General features: G+C 42.8%; 1 protein-coding gene across 1 annotated transcript in view; it reads left to right on the top strand.

Moving 5' to 3' along the window:
- Positions 1-18,685, top strand: part of ADAMTS12 (ADAM metallopeptidase with thrombospondin type 1 motif 12) — a 318,713-nt gene that overhangs the window by 148,369 nt on the left and 151,659 nt on the right. The window contains exon 4 of the mRNA XM_029058942.2: positions 15,912-16,108. Coding sequence (XP_028914775.1) covers positions 15,912-16,108 — 197 coding nt within the window. The remainder of the gene's footprint in view (positions 1-15,911; positions 16,109-18,685) is intronic.

Raw genomic sequence — 18,685 nt, 5'->3', positions numbered from 1 at the left:
GAGTACTTAAATGAGCTGCTTTCTCTTTGGAATGCAGGGCACCTGGCTGGTCTGCCTGGGATGCAGCATCTATGAGGCTTTGTTTTCCTGTTTCCATAGGAAGTAGTTTAGACACTAGCAGAATCTGCCGGGGAGTTCTGCAGAGAGAACCCAAGCAGGGAAACAGGGCATGGAGAGTTGCCATATCCATATGCTTGCTTGTTGCTCAAGATTCTTGTTCAACTAAAGATTATAGATGGCTCCCAAAGAAGCTTGGCCCACTCCAGTGTTAGAATATGGTGAGATAAATTAATCAATAACTCCCACCTGTCCTGAATGAGTTCTTGCCGTAACACTTTCCAAACTCATTATTTTCATACCTCCCCTAATGAAACCACTGGGTACACTAAAAAGTAAAAACTAAAAACTAAAAAAGTAATGCTTTCCATTAGCATGACATTTTCATTTGGGTAGAGGCAGTTGATCTACTTTCAAGCAAGCATTTGGATTTTGAAGCTGAATTTCACATCTATTTTCTATTGCTAGGAAAATGGGATTGGGATGATGCACAAAATGGGTGGTTTAACTTTTCTTGACAATAATGCACATTATGTGATTTCTATTGCCCAGAGAACACATTATACAGCTGACGGAGATTGAGTTTGTATTCTTTTTCCAAATAGAAAGGAAAGGTAGAGAGAAGTGGACTGAGAATGTAGAACTACATTCTGGAAACTAAACAGTAATAAGTAAATTAATTTCTCTATTTGCAACTCAATTATAAAGTCATTTAGAAACACAAATATATGCATCCTGCTAGGGGGTTCAGTTATTTTCTTTGTTGATCTCTTGAAGGTGAAAAACCTTACCTTTTGAAGATTGCCCATTTTCCCCATAAAATAATGTTGGGCTACTTATCACTAAAATCTGCCCTTTCAGTCAGTCATATTTATCAAGCCCTTACTGTGTGCAGAGCATCGCACTAAGCGCTTGAGAGACTAATATAGTTAAACACATTCCTTGCCCACTATGAGTTTATAGTCTAGATTGCTACCACGTTAATCTAAGCATTTATCTTACCCCACCTGATTATTGTACCAGCCTCTTCACTGAGCTCCTTGCCTCCTTTCTCTACCCACTCCGGCCCATACTTCACTCTGCTGACCAGATCATTTTTCTACAAAACCTTTCAGTTCCTATTTTCTCAAGAACCTCCCGTGGTTGCCCATACACCTACTCACTAAACAGAAACTCCTTACCACCAGCTTTAAAGCACTCAATCACCCACTCCCACCTTACCTCGCTGTTCTTCTACTACAACCCAGTCCACACACACTCCATTACTCTAATGCCACTGTACCTCCATCTCTTCCATCTTGCTGTTTCCCTCTCCACCACATCCTGCCTCTGGCCATACCAACAGGCAATCACTCTCCCCACCTTCAAAACCTTATTAAAGACACATCTCCTCTGAGAGGCTTTCCCTGATTAAACCCTCATTTCCTCTTCTCCCACTCTCTTCTGTGTCGCCTTTGTATTTGGATAGGTACCCGTTATTTGCTCCTCCGTCAGCCCCACAGCACGTAAGCATGTATCCGTACTGTACTTATTTTTTACTGATGTCTGTCGTCACCTCTGGACTATGTTTGTTGTGGGCAGAGAAAGCGTCTTCCTACTGTTGTATTGTACTCTCCCAAATGCTTGGAACAGTACCCTGCATAGAGTAAACACTCAGTAGATGCGATTGATTTAGCATTTGAAAATGTCAGCTTCTCCTTCTTGTCCTTTTTTTAGGTATTTGTTAAGCACTTACTACTACATGCCAGTACTATGCACTGGGGAAGATACATGATAGGCTGAACACAGTCCATGTCTCAATCTTAATCCCTGTTTCACAGATGAGGTAACTGAGGCACAGAGAATTGAAGTGACTTGTCCAATGTCATATTTCAGGCAAGTAGCGAAGCTGGGATTGGAACCCGGTTGCTTCTGACGCCTAGACCCTTACTCTATCCACTAGGCCATGCTGCTTCTCATTGCCGGTTTGGACTTATTTTAGGGGGATGGGAAATAAAAAGCATGACTGTGGATTTAGGCTTTGGCCAAGGATATTTTGAATTGACAATAGAATGGTCTAACTTTTTCTGACTTGCATATATGAACACATGAGGGTGATCTCCTGGCTAGGTTTCAGTGAACTGTCATCCAGGAGAAGAACCAAAGGCCCAGGACATTGAGACTCCAAGCCTTGGAGGGGGTTTGGAGTGGGTTCAGGGTGGTGATGCAGCTGATCCCTTGTTAGCTACTCTCTTCACTTGCTGAGTTTGTTACTGACCGGATTTACTGGAACCAGCCTGGCCTATATGGGAAATGCATGGACATGAGAGTCAGAGAACCTGGGTCCTAATTCTGCCTCCACCACTTGCTTGCTGGGTGATGTGGGACAAATCAATTAACTTTTCGGTGCCTTAGTTTCCTCATCTGTTAATTGAGGACTCAACACCTATTCTCTTTTCCCTGAAGACTGTGAGCCTCATGAGGGAGAGGGACTGTCTGACCAGATTATCGTGGGCTTAGTATAGTGCTTAGCTCATAGTAAGTGTTTAGTAAATACTGCAATTACTGTTGATTGTTGTTACTTATGTTTTAAACCAGAAGGGAGCAGCTGTGTAGCCTGTTTTCATTTGTTTCATGTGAGCTGCAACTTCCAGAGAAAATAAGTCTTTGAGGGTTGCCCTCAATTAACTGTCCCTGATAAACTGTTATCCTTATCATATTTATTAAGTGATTGTTATACTGGGTTAAGTAGTGAGGTAGGTGCAAGCTAATTCGATCAGACCTGGTTTCTGTCCCTTTTGGTGGTGTTGGTATTTGTTAAGCGCTTACTGTGTGCAGAGCACTGTTCTAAGCGCTGGAGGAGATACAGGGTAATCAGGTTGTCCCACGTGAGGCTCACAGTTAATCCCATTTAACAGATGAGGTAACTGAAGCACAGAGAAGTGAAGTGACTTGCCCACAGTCACACAGCTGACAAGTAGCAGAACTGGGAGTCGAACCCATGACCTCTGACTCTGAAGCCCAGGCTCTTTCCACTGAGCCACGCTGCTGTTCACTGTCTAAGATGCTGGCAGAGCAGGGTATGGAACGTTTGTTACACATCGGGAAACTGTGGCCTAGGGAGATTATGTAAATTGTCCATCATAAAAAGCCACTGGCAGAGCTGGGATTAGAACCCAGGTCTCCCGAGTACCCTGCTCATTCTACTAAAATACACTACCATTAGTGGGGAAAAGTTTCAAAATGTCTTATCCCCATTTTTCAATGGGAAAAGAAAAGGCAATAGAAAAGAAAGGGTCTTCTTCCCCAGTGCTATCTGAAAAGCCTTGTCCAACAAACTGCTCAACACCCTGCATAGAATGACTATAGAAAAAGGATTCTGCCTCACTCACCTTCTTCATGAGCCCTGGGTCCATTCTAAATTCTTGGACAAGTCCTTCAGATGGGGGACCACCCCCCCATCCTTCCACCCTTCCAACTCTCCCCACCTTGGACTAGACCTACACCCAGTAGGCAATACGTTTTAGTGGAAAAACTATGGGATTGAGAGTCAGAAGACACGGGTTCAACTCTCACTCTGCTAATAATAATTATAGTAATAATGGTATTTATTGAAAAATAATAATAATAATGCTAGTAAGCACTTACTATTGTGCCAAGCACTGTTCTAAGCGCTGGAGTAGGTACAAAGTAATCACGTTGTCTCATGTGGGGTACAGTCTTAGTCCCCAATTTACAGATGAGGTGATTGAGGCCCAGAGAATTTAAGTGACTTGCCCAAAGTCACACAGCTGACAAGAGATGGAGCTGGGATAAGAACCATGACCTCTGACTCCCAAGCCCATGCTCTTTCCCCTAAGCCATGCTGCTTATGTGAAGAGCACTGTACTAAGATCTTGGGAGAGTACAGCATAAACAAATGAGCAGATATGTTTCTTGTCCTTAATGAGCTTACATAATCCTAATAATGATAATTAATGATGGGGAAACATGTGCTCCATTATAAAATAACTTGTGTTTTTAATACATTTTATTTAGAAAATGAGTAATGATTAGAGAATATTCCCCTGACATTGTAAACCTTTTTGAGCTCAGTGGTCTATGTAATTGAAGATTTTTTTTCTTCTTGTGAAGATGGGCACAGCATCAGATCAGGTGAGGAACTACAGTGGCATGTGTTTTTCTTAACATGAGGTTTCACAAGAACCCAACCCTTGGGTTATAGGAAAACTGGGTGTATAAGATAACCACATCAGGAACAGTCCCTGCCCCATCTGGGTCCCCCAATCTAAGGGAAACCTGCAGGCTTGTATGGGATTAGAACCGATCAATCAATCCATCCATCCAATCAATCAATCCAGGTCTTTACTGAGTGTTTACTATATGCAGAGCACTGTACTGAGCACTTGGGAGAAGACTTTACAATATGAATAAGTAGATTCCTGTCCACAAGTACCTTAAAGACTAGGAGACAAGCTAAAATAAATTACAGAAGGATATGGACAGAAGTACTGTGGGGGTGGGGTGAAAATCAAAGTGCTTAAGGGGTACAGACCCAAGTTAAGAGACAATGCAGAAGGGAGAGCAGATAGGAGAAGTGACATAGAAGTGAGGGCAAATAGGGAAAGTGAGGGCTTAGGGAAAGCTTCTTGGAGAAGATGTGATTTTAGTAGGGCTTTGAAAATAGAGTAGTGATCTGTTGGGTATAAATGGAGAGAGGTTCCAGGTAAGGAGGGAAAATGTGGGCAAGGGGGTTGACAGTGTGAAAGATGAGGTTGGTTCTAGAAAAAGCAATTGGTCTTGCAGCATGTTTACATCATCATTTCCAAGTTGGGTGTTGATTCCCACATATTTGGTCCTGTTGGCACAGTGCAAATTCCCTTAATTTCAGCTTTCCCCAAAGCCATTTGGGACCCAGAAAGAGATTTCCACTAGAAGGTCCTCTTCTAGAATTGTGCCCATCCCACACAGATATGGTCAACTTTTGAATCGGATATTTGCTTACGTCTTATATCTCAAACAGCCGTTTTGTAATCAGTTACTGCCTGGGAGTGGCTGAATAAGTTCAGAACTTTGGGAAGTGCACGGATTCTTTCATTTGGGGTTCAATAATTTAGGAAGCATCGTGCTAGCATAAGCAACTGTTCCACTCTGTTCATTAGTCTACCCAACAGCACCAAAGGAAGTTCAGAGAATAGTGTGACTGATAGTTACCTCGTGAAAGATTAAGAATACTCCTTCATCCATAGATGCTAGGTGTGTAATCAAAGGGTACAGTATTGTACTCCTCTTTTCTAAACCCCTTTTTTCCATGGTATTTAGTGCTTAATATGTGTCAAATACTTCTCTGGGTTAAGTGCAAGTTCATTAGTTTGGGGACAGACTATGAAGACCGTGCGGGACAGAGACTAAGTAGGAGGGAGAACAGTAGAACGTGACGCAGAAAATTGTGATTTGCCCAAGGCCATACAGCAAGCAGTTGGCAGAGCGAGGATTAGAACCAAGGCCCACTGACTCCCAGTCCCATGCTCTTTCCACTAGGCCATGCCGCTTCTTGAAGTTCCTGGTATTTTTTTGCCTATAGAATTTCCTGTGATAATAAATGTCTTTTGCATATTACCCACTGCTAATATGCGCATAATATGCTGGCCAATGGTTTGAAAGGATGAATACATCTCCCAAAGTATTTCCCTTACAACTCATGACTGATCTACTCAATCAAAATGTTTGGCTCAATATGTGTTATGGAGTCCCAGTTGAAAAAGAAAATTAAATTTAAAAAGGACTTGAGGGGAAAAAGAACTGACTGTAGTCATCATTTTACTTTCATTATTTCTTAGTGAAAAATCACAGTTCACTGCCTGAATGTTAATATTATCAACCTGACCTTTTCCAGACAAAGATAAATGGTGAAGATATGTTTTTAGGCTTTGTCAGCAAAGATATATGGTACAATTTTGTGGCCAATGAATTGCTTAGAGAACAGGTAGCGTTGTGTGTCTGAAATTTTTACTACATGTTAAAACTGTGATGTGTTGTCTGTGAAATGGGGTAACTGTGTACCTCCATGATTTAGAATAGTCAGTAAAAATAATCCTGGTATTTGTTAAATGCTTGCTACATATTAAGTACTGTTCTGGGATAGACACTTGTCTGCTGCGTGACCTTGAGCAAGCCGCTGAACTTCTCTGTGCCTTTGTTACTTTGAAAAATAGGGATTAAAGCTGTGAGCCACATGTGGGACAAGGACTGTGTCTAACTTGATTAGCTTGTTCTACCTCAGTGCTTAGTACAGTGCTGGCACATAGTAAATGCTTAAAGAAATCTTAAGAAAAAAAGTTCATCAGTTGGACACAGTCCTTGTCTCACATGTGGCTCACAATCTAAGTAGGAGGGAGGACAGGCATTTTAATCTCCCTTTTACAGAAAGCAAGAATTTGTAATCAGTCTTTTTTCTAAAACTTTTATCAATACAAATAGTGATGCCAGGAAAATGGAAGGATTGGGAAGGATTAAGAATCTTTCTTATCAAAATTAGCAGGGAATTAGACACCTCCCTAATTTTGAAATGTACTCTTGGAGCTGTTGCTTCCAGCATCCTCCTCCTTCTCTTGCTCCTCCTTCTTTTATTACTATTACTAAGAAGCAGCATGGCCTAGTGGGTACAGCGTGGGTGCAGAAGGACTCAGAAGGACCTGAGTTCTAATCCCAGCTCTGCCACTTGCCTGGTGCATGACCTTGTGCAAGTCAGTTGACTTCTCTGTGCCTCAGTTCCCTCAACTGTAAATTTGGGATTAAGATTATAAACCCCATGAGGGACAAGATTATGTCCAAACCAATTATCTTGTATCTACTCCAGAATTTAAAATGGTGCCTGGCAAATAGTAAATGCCTAGCAAGTGCCACAATTATTATTATTGTTACTATTATCATCATCACTATGTGTGTTAATTCTGAGTTTACGTTGTATCAGGCACTCTAATAATGACTGAAGTAAAGGTACAGAGATAATAATTCAGACACATTCCCTGGCTCATGGTGGGGGTTGAAAGTCCTATATTCCTGAGAGCAAGGTTGAGGAGCCAGACACACTAAAAAGAAATCACACCTTAAATAAAGCAAAATACTATATGAGCAATTATAAAACCAACAGTGAAACAAGGTCAAAATTTATAGACACCAAAGACAGTTTTGGATAAAAGGTCATATACAAATATATTTTTTCCACATAAAATCTTCCCAAGAATCTCTGAGAACTGAGAAACAGTTTTGTTACACTTGGGACTTTTCCATGTGCCTTTTTTCGAATTTGTTGAAATGTAGCACTATCCTGCTATGATGGTATTAATGCCTGTCTACTTGTTTTGTTGTCTGTCTCCCCCTTCTAGACTGTGAGCCCATTTTTGGGTAGGGATTGTTACCCGAATTTTACTTTCCAAGCCCTTAGTACAGTGCTCTGCACACAGTAAGTGCTCAATAAATATGATTGAATGAATGAATATGCAACTGTATTGAAGCTCCTGGCCTTTCTAGGGCCATTTTTAAATTTGCACTTTCCTCTAAAAAAAAAAAATAGAATGTGCATGTGTAAGAGAGAGAGAGAGAGAGAGAGAGAGAGAGAGAGAAGAAGGCCAAGGGGAGTGACAGGATTTAATTTTGATTGGGTCTTCCATGGCATCAGTGGGCATAGCCCTGGCAGCCATTCCTCCAAGATGCGAAGGAATTCATCTCCTGTATCATATCCATAATTTCTCATATCCATAATGTATTTATATTAATGTCTATTTATTCACTCCTCCCTGAGCCCCATAGCACTTATGTGCATATCCATAATGTTGTGGGCAGGGAACCTATAAACTCTGTCATACTGAACTCTCCAAATCACTTAGTACAGTGCTCTGCAGACAATGTGTTCAATAAAAAAGTTCAATCAATCTAGGACTCTACAATTATTCCTTCCTGTGTAGGTGCTTCTATATTTGTATCTGTTTAAGAGTGTTGCCCTTGCTTCCTTTCATCCCACTCCTTTCAATCACCCCTGCTCCTATTCAATTTCCCTGCCTTCCTCTCTGTGCTCCCTCTCATTTTCTTCCATGTCTCTTTTTTGTTGTTCTCAAATATCTGTCTCCCTACTTTTGCTGTCTGCTCCCTTGTCTTTCTGGTTGTCCCTCTCACTGTCTGTCTCTTGATCTCTGTCTCTGTTTCTCTTGCTGTCTTTCTCTTGCTGTCTCTCGATGCCCCATTGTCTCTCTTGGTCTCTCCCATTGTCTCTCTCTGTCTTCGTCGCACCATCTCTCTTTATCTCTTTCTCTTTTTTTCTCTGTCTTTTTGTCTCTTTCTGTCTATCTCTGTCTCTCAGTTTCTCTTTGTCTCTCTCTACATCTGCCTATCTCTGTCCATCTATCAATCAGTCATATTTATTCAGTGCTCACTATATACAGAGCACTGTACCAAGCACTTGGGAGAGTGCAGTATAACACATTCCTTGCCCACAGTGAGCCTACAGTGTAGAGGGGGAAACAGACAGCAATGTAAATAAATTACAGATGTGTACATAAGTGCTGTGGGGCTGAGGGTGTGGTGAATAAAGGGAGTAAGGCAGAATGATGCAAAAGGGAGTGGGAGAAAAGGAAATGAGAGCTTAGTCAGGAAAGGCCTCTTGGAGGAAATGTGTGAAGATGGGGAGAGTAATTGTCTGTTGGATATGAAGAGGGAAGGCATCCCAGGCCAAAGGGAGGATGTGGATGAGATGTCAGTGGTGAGATAGACAAAATCAAGGTAAATGAGTAGGTTGGCAAAAGAGGAGCAAAGTATGTGGGCTGGGTTAAAGTATGTGGGCGAGGTGAGTTTGGAGGGGGTAAGTTGATGGAGTGCTCTAAAGCCAATGGTGAGTTTTTGTTTGATTCAGAGATGGATGGGCAACCACTGGAGTTTTTTGAAGAGTGGGGAAGTATGAACTAAATGCCTTTGTAGAAAAATGCTCATCTGGACAGTAGAGTGAAGTATGGACTGAATTGGAGAGAGACTGGAGGCAGGAAGGTCTGTCAGCACAGAGGCTGATACAGTAATCAAGCCAGGGTAAAATAAGTGGTTGGATTAGCGTGGTAGCAATTTGGATGGAGAGGAAAGGGTGGATTCTGGTGATAATGTGAAGGTTGAACTGAAAGCATTCAGTGATAGTACATGTGAGTTGAATGAAAGAGAGGAGTCAAGAATAATGCCAATGTTACCGGCTTATGAGACCGGAAGTGTGGTGGTGCTGTCAGTGATGGGAAAGTCAAGGGGAGGACATGGTTTGGTTGGGAAGATGGGGAGTTCTGCTTTGGATGTGTTAAGTTTGAGGTTTTCCAAGTAGAGGTGTCTTGAAGCCATGAGGAAATGAGAGACTGCAGAGAGGGAGAGAGATCAGGGCTGGAGATGTCGTTTTGGGTATCATCTGCATAGATGTGGTAGTTGAAGCCATGAGTGTGAATGAGTTCTGCAAGGGAGTGAGTGTAGATGGAGATTTGAAGGGGACCCAGAACAGAACCTTGAGGGACACCCATAGTTAGGCAGAGGAGGAGCCTATGAAAAAGACTGAGAATGAGCAGCCAGAGAGATAGGTGAAGAACCAGAAGAGCATAGTGTCAGTGTCTTTGTCTGTATGCCTTTGTTACTCTACCTGTCTCTCTTCATTTCTATTTATTGATTCTTGATTCTATTTATTTGCTATTGTTTTAATGAGATGTTCATCCCCTTGATTCTATTTATTACTATTGTTCTTGTCTGTCCGTCTCCCCCGATTAGACTGTAAGCCCGTCAAAGGGCAGGGGCTGTCTCTATCTGTTACCGATTTGTACATTCCAAGCGCTTAGTACAGTGCTCTGCACATAGTAAGTGCTCAATAAATACTATTGAATGAATTTCTTCCTGTTGCTCTGTCTCCCTTTGTTTCTCCCCCACACTCTGTCTCTCTGTTTCTTTGCCTGTCTCTATGTCTCTCTTCCTGTCACTGTCTCTATATATTTTCCTTTTTTCCTATCCTCATTCTCCTGCTTTTGTACATCTGTGGGTCTCTGTTTTCTATCTTTTTAGGTCCACCCCCATTCTCAGGCCATTCTTCTTTTCTGCTCAAAGTTTGCTAATGCAAAGGGCAATGGCCCTGGTTCATCTGTCCTTTCTCCAGTTGAGCACTTGCGGAAGGACGGGAGGTGCTGGTTAATGCTGGACAAATTTTCCAGTGATCACTGTACTTGAAGTGACATTGTGATATCCAGGAGATTCCTCCGTATGTGCTTTAGAGTTTTAGAAACATTAAAGCCAGACTCTGTTGAAGTGAAACATCAAGGAGGACAAGAAAATCAGGATCAGATGAGGGGACTGAATCAAAGGTTGACTGACAGTAGCAGGGCTGAGCCTTTGAGGAATGCACTTAATAAATCCTTTGAAATTCAGTTACCTCATCTGTAAAATGAGAATTGAGACTGTGAGACGGGGACTCACATGGGACGGGGACTGTGTTCAACCTAATTTGCTTGTATCCACTTCAGCGCTTAGTACGGTGCCTGGAACATAATAAGCACTTAACAAATACCACAAGCATTATTATTGTTATTAATAATAAAAAGAATTGACTTCTGCCCTCACCCTCACTGCAAAGCATGATGCTGGGCCATTAGTAGAGCTATGTGCCTTTATTTAAATTATTTTTCCCCCCTCAGCCTAATTCTCCAGGGCTAATTCTTATCTTTCCTTAGATCTAGGAAGAGTACCTCAGGTCACTTGGTGACAGATAGGGTGACTCATTCTTTTGAAAAGTTTAATGTGAGAAGAGCTGTTCCACAATCAACGGGATAAATCCTGACATAGTTGAAGTAAGATAAGAATAAAGCCAGTCTTAATGAGAAACACTTCTTGATTTTTCTCCCTCTTTTTAAAAATGGTATGTAAGTCTTTACTATGTGTCAAGCACTGTTCTAACTGCTGGGGTAGATACAAGTCAATCAGGTCTGACATAGTTCCTGTCCCATGGAGCTCACAGTGTAAGTAGGAGGGAGCACAAGTATTGAATCCCTATTTACAGTTGGAAAACCTGAGGCACAGAGTAGTTAAATGACTTGCAAGGTCACACAGCAAACAGGCAGGCTGGGATTAGAACCTAGGTTCTTTGAGAAAGGATGGATGGTTTTAGATAGCACATGTTCAACAAAATTCATTCCAAAATCTCCATCACCTTAATCAGTCTTTCTGCTCCTTAGTTTCCTCATCTGATTTCAGCCAAATCACATAAGCAAGGATTGAGATATAGATTCAGAAAACATCCCCCTTCTTTCTTGACTGGAAGCTCACCCCTCTAAATACTAAGCTAATTGTGGGCAGGGAGCATGTCTACCAATTTTCTTATATTGAACTCTTCTAAATGCTTTGTACAGAGCTCTGTGCCCACTAAGTGCTTAATAAATAACATTGATTGATCGTGCCAGTATAATAGTCTGATTGTACCCTACGGGCATGCTCTTAACATTTATGATGAAGAAATATTCATCATCAAGACCTCATTTGTGGTCTTGAAAAAGGCCAGAAAGAGAGGCAAAGTATTGTGCTTGAAAGAGATCAGCTATCCTGGGAGCATGAACAGCAGAATAACACTGAGCATTCACTCTCCACGTTTACCTTTCTGAAATCTATTTCTGCCCTTATGAATATAACTAATATAAGTCTGATTCTCTGAAAGAAGGATACCAATGTTCCTACTCTCCTAAGTGTTTAGCATGGTGTTCTGCACACAGTAGCATTCAACTGTGATTGACAGCATGATTAACTGACTACCTAAGGGCACTCGAGCCTGGGGAAAGGAACTGGGGGTGAGATGATCTGATGTCTTTGAATGCAAGAAATTAGAACTCTGAGTCAATGGAGGTGATTTTGGCTGAAAAGTCCTATTTCCCAAGGGAAAAAAGTGCCTTCAAAGAACAAATGTCTTGCTTCAGCCTTTCCCAAAAGCAATGATATTTAATATGATCACCCCTTAACATAATCATAATTGTGACATTATTAAGTGCTTCTCTGCAGCATGGAGGAAGGTAAAAGATAATCAGCTTGCAGTCTAAGCGGGGGAAAGAGAACAGGTATTGAATCCCTATTTGATAAATGGAAAAACTGAGGCACAGATTAGTTAAATGACTTGCTCAAGGTCACACTGCACATAAGTGGTGTAACCAGGATTAAAGCCTAGGTCTCTTGCTTCTTAGGCCAGGAATCTTTCCACTACACCACACTGCTTCTCACAACATCAAATCTGCTGTGTGACCTTATTGCGTTAATGGACTTCCTCTTCATCTAAGACTCTATTTCCATGGTTTCCTGAGGATTTTCTCTTATACACCATATTGCTCTGTTCATCCAGGAGTCACAAGGGCAATATAATCTCTTTTCTTTCCAAAGCAGAAGAGCTCAGATTAGATTTGACTTTTAAACTCATTCCTGAGAAGAAAAAATATCATTTGGGTAGTCCTTTAATTATTGCTCTATTTCTTAGAAATATTTATCTGCCCAAGCTTGCATGGACAACCATTACATAGATCAGGCTGTTCTGTAAGCCCCTCTGCCCCTTTCCTCTTCTTCCCTCCTTTCTGTGTCACCCTGAATTGCTCCCTCTGTTCTTCCCCACTGCCAGCCCCACAGCACTGTTGTATGTAACTGTAATTTTAAAAATATTATTAATATCTGTATATCCACCCAGAATATAAGTTCATTGTGGTTAAGGAATGTCTCTGTGTATTGCTATATTGTATTCTCCCCAGCGCTTAGTATAGTGCTTTGCACACAGTAAGTGCTCAATAAATATGACTGGATGAATGAGTGAATGATCAGAATACAGAACATTGGAGCTCTGAGTGAATTTCTTCTCCGTGCATGTGATTTTGCCTCATTAGCAGTGCTATGGCTGTTGCACTGTAAAGGTAATTTTAAATTTAGTTCTGGGAGATAAAATGGTGACATACATATCTCCTGATGGTAAGAATCAGCAATCAATCAATGGTGTTTATTATGCATTTACAGTATGCATATCAGTGAACTAAGCACTTGGAAAAGTATAGTACAATAAAGTTGGAAGTCAGGAACTTATGCCCACAAAGACCTTACAGTCTAGGGGAGGACACAAACATGAAAATAAATTGTAAATGGGAAAATCAGAGAGTATAAGGCTATGTACATAAGTGCTGTGGGCCCAAGGGTGGGGTGACTATCACGTGCTTAAAGGGACAGATCCAAATGAATAGGCAATGCAGAAGGGAGAGTGAATAGGAAAATGAAGTCTTCGGGAAGGCCTTTGGGGGAGATGGGATTTCAGTAATAGTAATTATGGTATTTAAGCATTTAATATGTTGTCAGGTACTACACTAAGCACTGGGGTGGATACAAGATAATTGGATTGGACACAGTCCCATGGAGCTAACACTCTCAATCCCCATTTTACAGATGAGGGAACTGAGGCACAGACAAGTGAAGTAACTTGCCAAGGTCATACAGCAGACAAGTAGCTGAGCAGGGAATAGAACCCATGACCTTTTGAAGCCCAGGTCCGTGCTCTATCCACTATTAAATGCTGCAGGCATTTAAAGATGGGGAGAGTGGTGGATGAATAGAGAGATGTGGAAATGAATAGTCACCCCAAAAACTCGTCAGCCAAAAAGGAAAGCACAACACCTTGCCTTTCCAAGAAGCAGCAGTGCCTAGTGGATAGAACATGGGCCTGTGAGTCAGAATGAACTGGTTTCTAATCATGTCTCCACTACGTGTCTGCGGTGTGACCTTGGGTAAGTCACTTTACTTCACTGTGCCTCAGTTACCGCTTCTCTAAAATGGGAATTAGGAATGTGAGCCCATGGGGGACATGAACTGTGTCCAACCTTGTATCTACTCCAGTACATAGAACAGTGCCTGGCACGTAATAGACAGTTAAGTGCCTTAAAAAAAAAAACAAAAAAACTTCATGTCCCTTGGTAGGCTGCCTGCCATTCTCTCACAAGTCAAGGCTTACAGAAAACTTTTGCTAAGGAGGCAGAATTAAGCCCCTTGGACCATGGGAATATGGCAACACAAATAAAGAAGTGACGTGGCTCAGTGGAAAGAGCACGGGCTTTGGAGTCAGAGGTCTTGAGTTCAAATCCCAGCTCCGCCACTTATCAGTTGTGTGACTTTGGTCAAGTCCCTTAACTTCTCTGTGCCTTAGTTACCTCATCTGTAAAATGGGGATTAAGACTGTGAGCCCCACGTGGGACAACCCGATTACCTTGTATCTACCCCAGTGCTTAGAACAGTGCTTGGCACATAGTACATGGCACACACTTCAAATTTATCCTTTCCTGCCTTAACTCTGCCCTCTCCTCCGCCAGGCAAAACTTCTTCTCCTCCCTCATCGACACCCATGCCCGTCACCCCCGCCGATTGTTCCGGACCTTTAACTCTCTCCTTAAGCCCCCTGTTCCTCCCCCTCCCCCATCTCTCACCCCCAATGATCTGGCCACCTATTTCCTCACGAAAATCAACACGATCAGGTCTGAGCTCCCCAAAGTCACCCCTCCGCCTCTCCCCTCCCCCCCAACAACCCCCTCCCCTACTTTCCCATCCTTCCCTGCAGTATCCTCAGAGGAGATCTCCTCCCTCCTCGCAAGTGTTGGCCCGCCACCTAAAACTCAACATGAGCAAGACTGAGCTCCTCATCTTCCCTCCCAAACCCGGTCCTCTCCCAGACTTCCCTATCACCGTGGGTGGCACGACCATCCTTCCCGTCTCTCAGGCCCGCAATCTCGGTGTCATCCTTGACTCGTCCCTCTCGTTCACCCCACACATCCTATCCGTTACCAAGACCTGCCGGTTTCACCTTTACAATATCGCCAAGATCCGCCCTTTCCTCTCCACCCAAACGGCTACCTTACTGCTACAGGCTCTTGTTATATCCCGGCTAGACTACTGTGTCAGCCTTCTCTCTGACCTCCCTTCCTCCTCTCTCGCCCCGCTCCGGTCTATTCTTCACTCCGCTGCCCGGCTCATCTTCCTGCAGAAACTATCTGGGCATGTCACTCCCCTTCTTAAACACCTCCAGTGGTTGCCTATCAACCTCCGCTCCAAACAAAAACTCCTCACTCTAGGCTTCAAGGCTCTCCATCACCTTGCCCCTTCCTACCTCTCCTCCCTTCTCTCTTTCTACCGCCCACCCCGCACGCTCCGCTCCTCTGCCGCCCACCTCCTCACCGTCCCTCGGTCTCGCCTATCCCGCCGTCGACCCCTGGGTCACGTCCTCCCGCGGTCCCGGAACGCCCTCCCTCCTCACCTCCGCCAAACTGATTCTCTTTCCCTCTTCAAAACCCTACTTAAAACTCACCTCCTCCAAGAGGCCTTTCCCCCTTTCCCTCTGCTCCTCCCCCTCTCCCTTCCCATCCCCTCAGCACCATACTCGTCCGCTCAACTGTATATATTTCCATTACCCTATTTATTTTGTTAATGAATTATACATTGCCTTGATTCTATTTAGTTGCCATTGTTTTTACGAGATGTTCTTCCCCTTGACTCTATTTATTGCCATTGTTCTCATCTGTCCATCTCCCCCGATTAAACTGTAAGCCTGTCAAACGGCAGGGACTGTTTCTATCTGTTGCCGACTTGTTCATTCCAAGCGCTTAGCACAGTGCTCTGCACATAGTAAGCGCTCAATAAATACTATTGAATGAATGAATGAACATAGTAAGCACTTAATAAATACCATAATTATTATTATTAATTAACTTGTATTGTCTCCAGCACTTAGAACAGTGCTTGATACAAAGTAAACGCTTAGCAAATAGGATAATTATAATATAGAATTAACTTCCTGCTTTCTGTTCAATTCTCAGATAGTTTCAGCACTTCCAAGCAACAAGAAATCCAGAAGGAAAGGAGGGAGAAAAAACACTTGTCCAGCAGAAGGCTTTCTCGACGTTCTATCAGCAAAGAGCGGTGGGTGGAGACGCTGGTTGTAGCAGATACGAAGATGATTGAATACCATGGTAGCGAAAATGTGGAATCTTACATCCTCACAATCATGAATATGGTAGGTGGTTTCCTGTGGGCCAGGGAAACAGTATGTTTTTACTGCTTTAGGGAGACGGGGTCATAGCATCATTCAAAGGGAAGCAGTGTGGCCTAGGGGAAAGACCTTTGGCCTGGGAGTCAGATGAGATACCTGAGGCACAGAGAAGTTAAGTGACTTGCCCAGGCTCACACAGCAGCCAAGTTGCAGAGCCGGCCTTAGAGACCAGGTCTTCTGACTCCCAGGCCTGTGCTCTTTCCACTAGTCTTACTGCTTCTCATCTGACATAGAGCTGGTAGGAACTTGGAAAATGAATCTGTATTTAATTAATGCTATTACTGAGTGTTCACCCACAGATACCCACACAAAAAGATCAATGGTATTTGAGTGCTCGCTATGGAGAGCTCTGTACTAAGTATTTGGGAAAGTACATTGTAATAACGTTGGAAGATGTGATCCCTGGCCTCAAGGAGCTTACAGTCTACAGGGGAAAAGAAGGCAAGTAGTGGAGTGTAAGGATATGAACATAAGTGCTGTAGGGATGAAGTAGGCACCAAAGTGCTTAAAGGGTACACAGCCAACTGCATAATCAATGGTGTAGTGGCAAAGGTGTTTAGGAGAAATGAGGTCTTAGGGAAGGTAAAGGTGATGGGATTTTAGAAGACTTTGAAGGTGGGGAGAGTGATGGACTTGAAACCTAGGAGGGAGTTCTAGGCCTGAGAGAGGTCATAGGTGGAGCTGAGATAGGATCAAGGTACAGAAAGAGTAGGTTAGCGTTAAATGAGTTGAGTGTGCTGAGTGGGGAGTTGGTTGGTGTTAAATGAGTGTGCACAACGTTCATTTATTCAATTGTATTTATTGAGCGCTTACTGTGTATGGAGAAGCAGCGTGGCTTAGTGGAAAGAGCACGGGCTTGGGAGTCAGAGGTCATGAGTTTGAATCCCAGCTCTGCCACTTGTCAGCTGTGTGACTGTGGGCAAGTCACTTAACTTCTCTGTGCCTGTTACCTCATCTGTAAAATGAGGATTAACTGTGAGCCTCACGTGGGACAACCTGATGACCCTGTATCTACCCCAGGGCTTAGAACAGTGCTCTGCACATAGTAAGCGCTTAATAAATATCAAAATTATTATTATGGAGCACTGTACTAAGCGGTTGGGAGAGTACACTATAACAATAGACACATTCCCTTCCACAACAAGCTTATGTCTAGAGGCAGAGTGTTCTGGGAGCTGTTAGTTCCCTAAAATAAATGAAGGGATTTAATATTTTAACACTGGAAACAAAGGTTTGTTTTGTTCATTAATTCCTTACATGTGGTTTGTGAACAGTTCTTGGAACCATTAGTTAGGGAAAATCAACAGATGGCTGATGTGCTCAAAGGAATAACATTAACACCAAACCCTCAGCAGTACACTTCTTGAACTGTAAGAATGAAGCCCTCATTTTTGAAATAATGAAGATAAGGGTATTATTTTGGGTCATCTCCGGTCACCCACTTATCCTCAAACTTGATTACGTTCAAAACAAAATGGTATTTCCATTTAATTACTTGAAAAATAAAGCCAAATAGAATACTTCTTCTTTGTGTATAATGCAAATTACACCAAAGCATATGCTTGAAAAAACATAAAAATGGCAGAAAGCTACAAAGTCTTTTTTGTTAGTAAATAAAGCACTTCTTAAGTGCTTACTCTGTGCCAAACATGGTTCTAACCATTGAGGTAGATGCAAGTTAATCAGGTGGACACAGTCCCTGTCTCACGGGGCTCACAGTCCAAGTAGAAGGGTAGAATTTAATCCCCAATTTCCCAATTAGGTAACAGGAACAGAGAAGCTAAGTAAATTGCGCAAGGTCACACAGCAGACATATGACAGTTGAAATGAGAACCCAGATCCTTGGACTCCCAGGCCAATCTCTTTCCACTGGATCATACTGCTTCTAAGTTCAGAGTATTTACTAAGTGACAGGGAAACAATTGTATTGAGAGAAATCATTGATGGTAAAAGACTTAATGGAAGAGGTGAGTCAATGTTTTAAATTCAATTCAATTCAATAGTAGTATTTATTGAGCGCTTACTATGTGCAGAGCACTGTACTAAGCGCTTGGGATGAACAGGTCGGCAACAGATAGAGACAGTCCCTGCCGTTTGACGGGCTTACAGTCTAATCGGGGGAGACGGACAGACGAGAACAATGGCACTAAACAGCGTCAAGGGGAAGAACATCTCGTAAAAACAATGGCAACTAAATAGAATCAAGGCGATGTACAATTCATTAACAAAATAAATAGGGTAACGAAAATATATACAGTTGAGCGGACGAGTACAGTGCTGTGGGGATGGGAAGGGAGAGGTGGAGGAGCAGAGGGAAAAGGGGAAAATGAGGCTTTAGCTGCGGAGAGGTAAAGGGGGGATGGCAGAGGGAGTAGAGGGGGAAGAGGAGCTCAATCTGGGAAGGCCTCTTGGAGGAGGTGATTTTTAAGTAAGGTTTTGAAGAGGGAAAGAGAATCAGTTTGGCGGAGGTGAGGAGGGAGGGCGTTCCAGGACCGCGGGAGGACGTGACCCAGGGGTCGACGGCGGGATAGGCGAGACCGA

Source organism: Ornithorhynchus anatinus, chromosome 3 (genome assembly GCF_004115215.2).
Source record: "Ornithorhynchus anatinus isolate Pmale09 chromosome 3, mOrnAna1.pri.v4, whole genome shotgun sequence".
In the NCBI taxonomy this organism is placed as follows: domain Eukaryota; kingdom Metazoa; phylum Chordata; class Mammalia; order Monotremata; family Ornithorhynchidae; genus Ornithorhynchus; species Ornithorhynchus anatinus.
The sequence above is the reverse complement of the archived record's forward strand: the minus strand, read 5'-3'. Positions and strand labels throughout refer to the sequence as shown.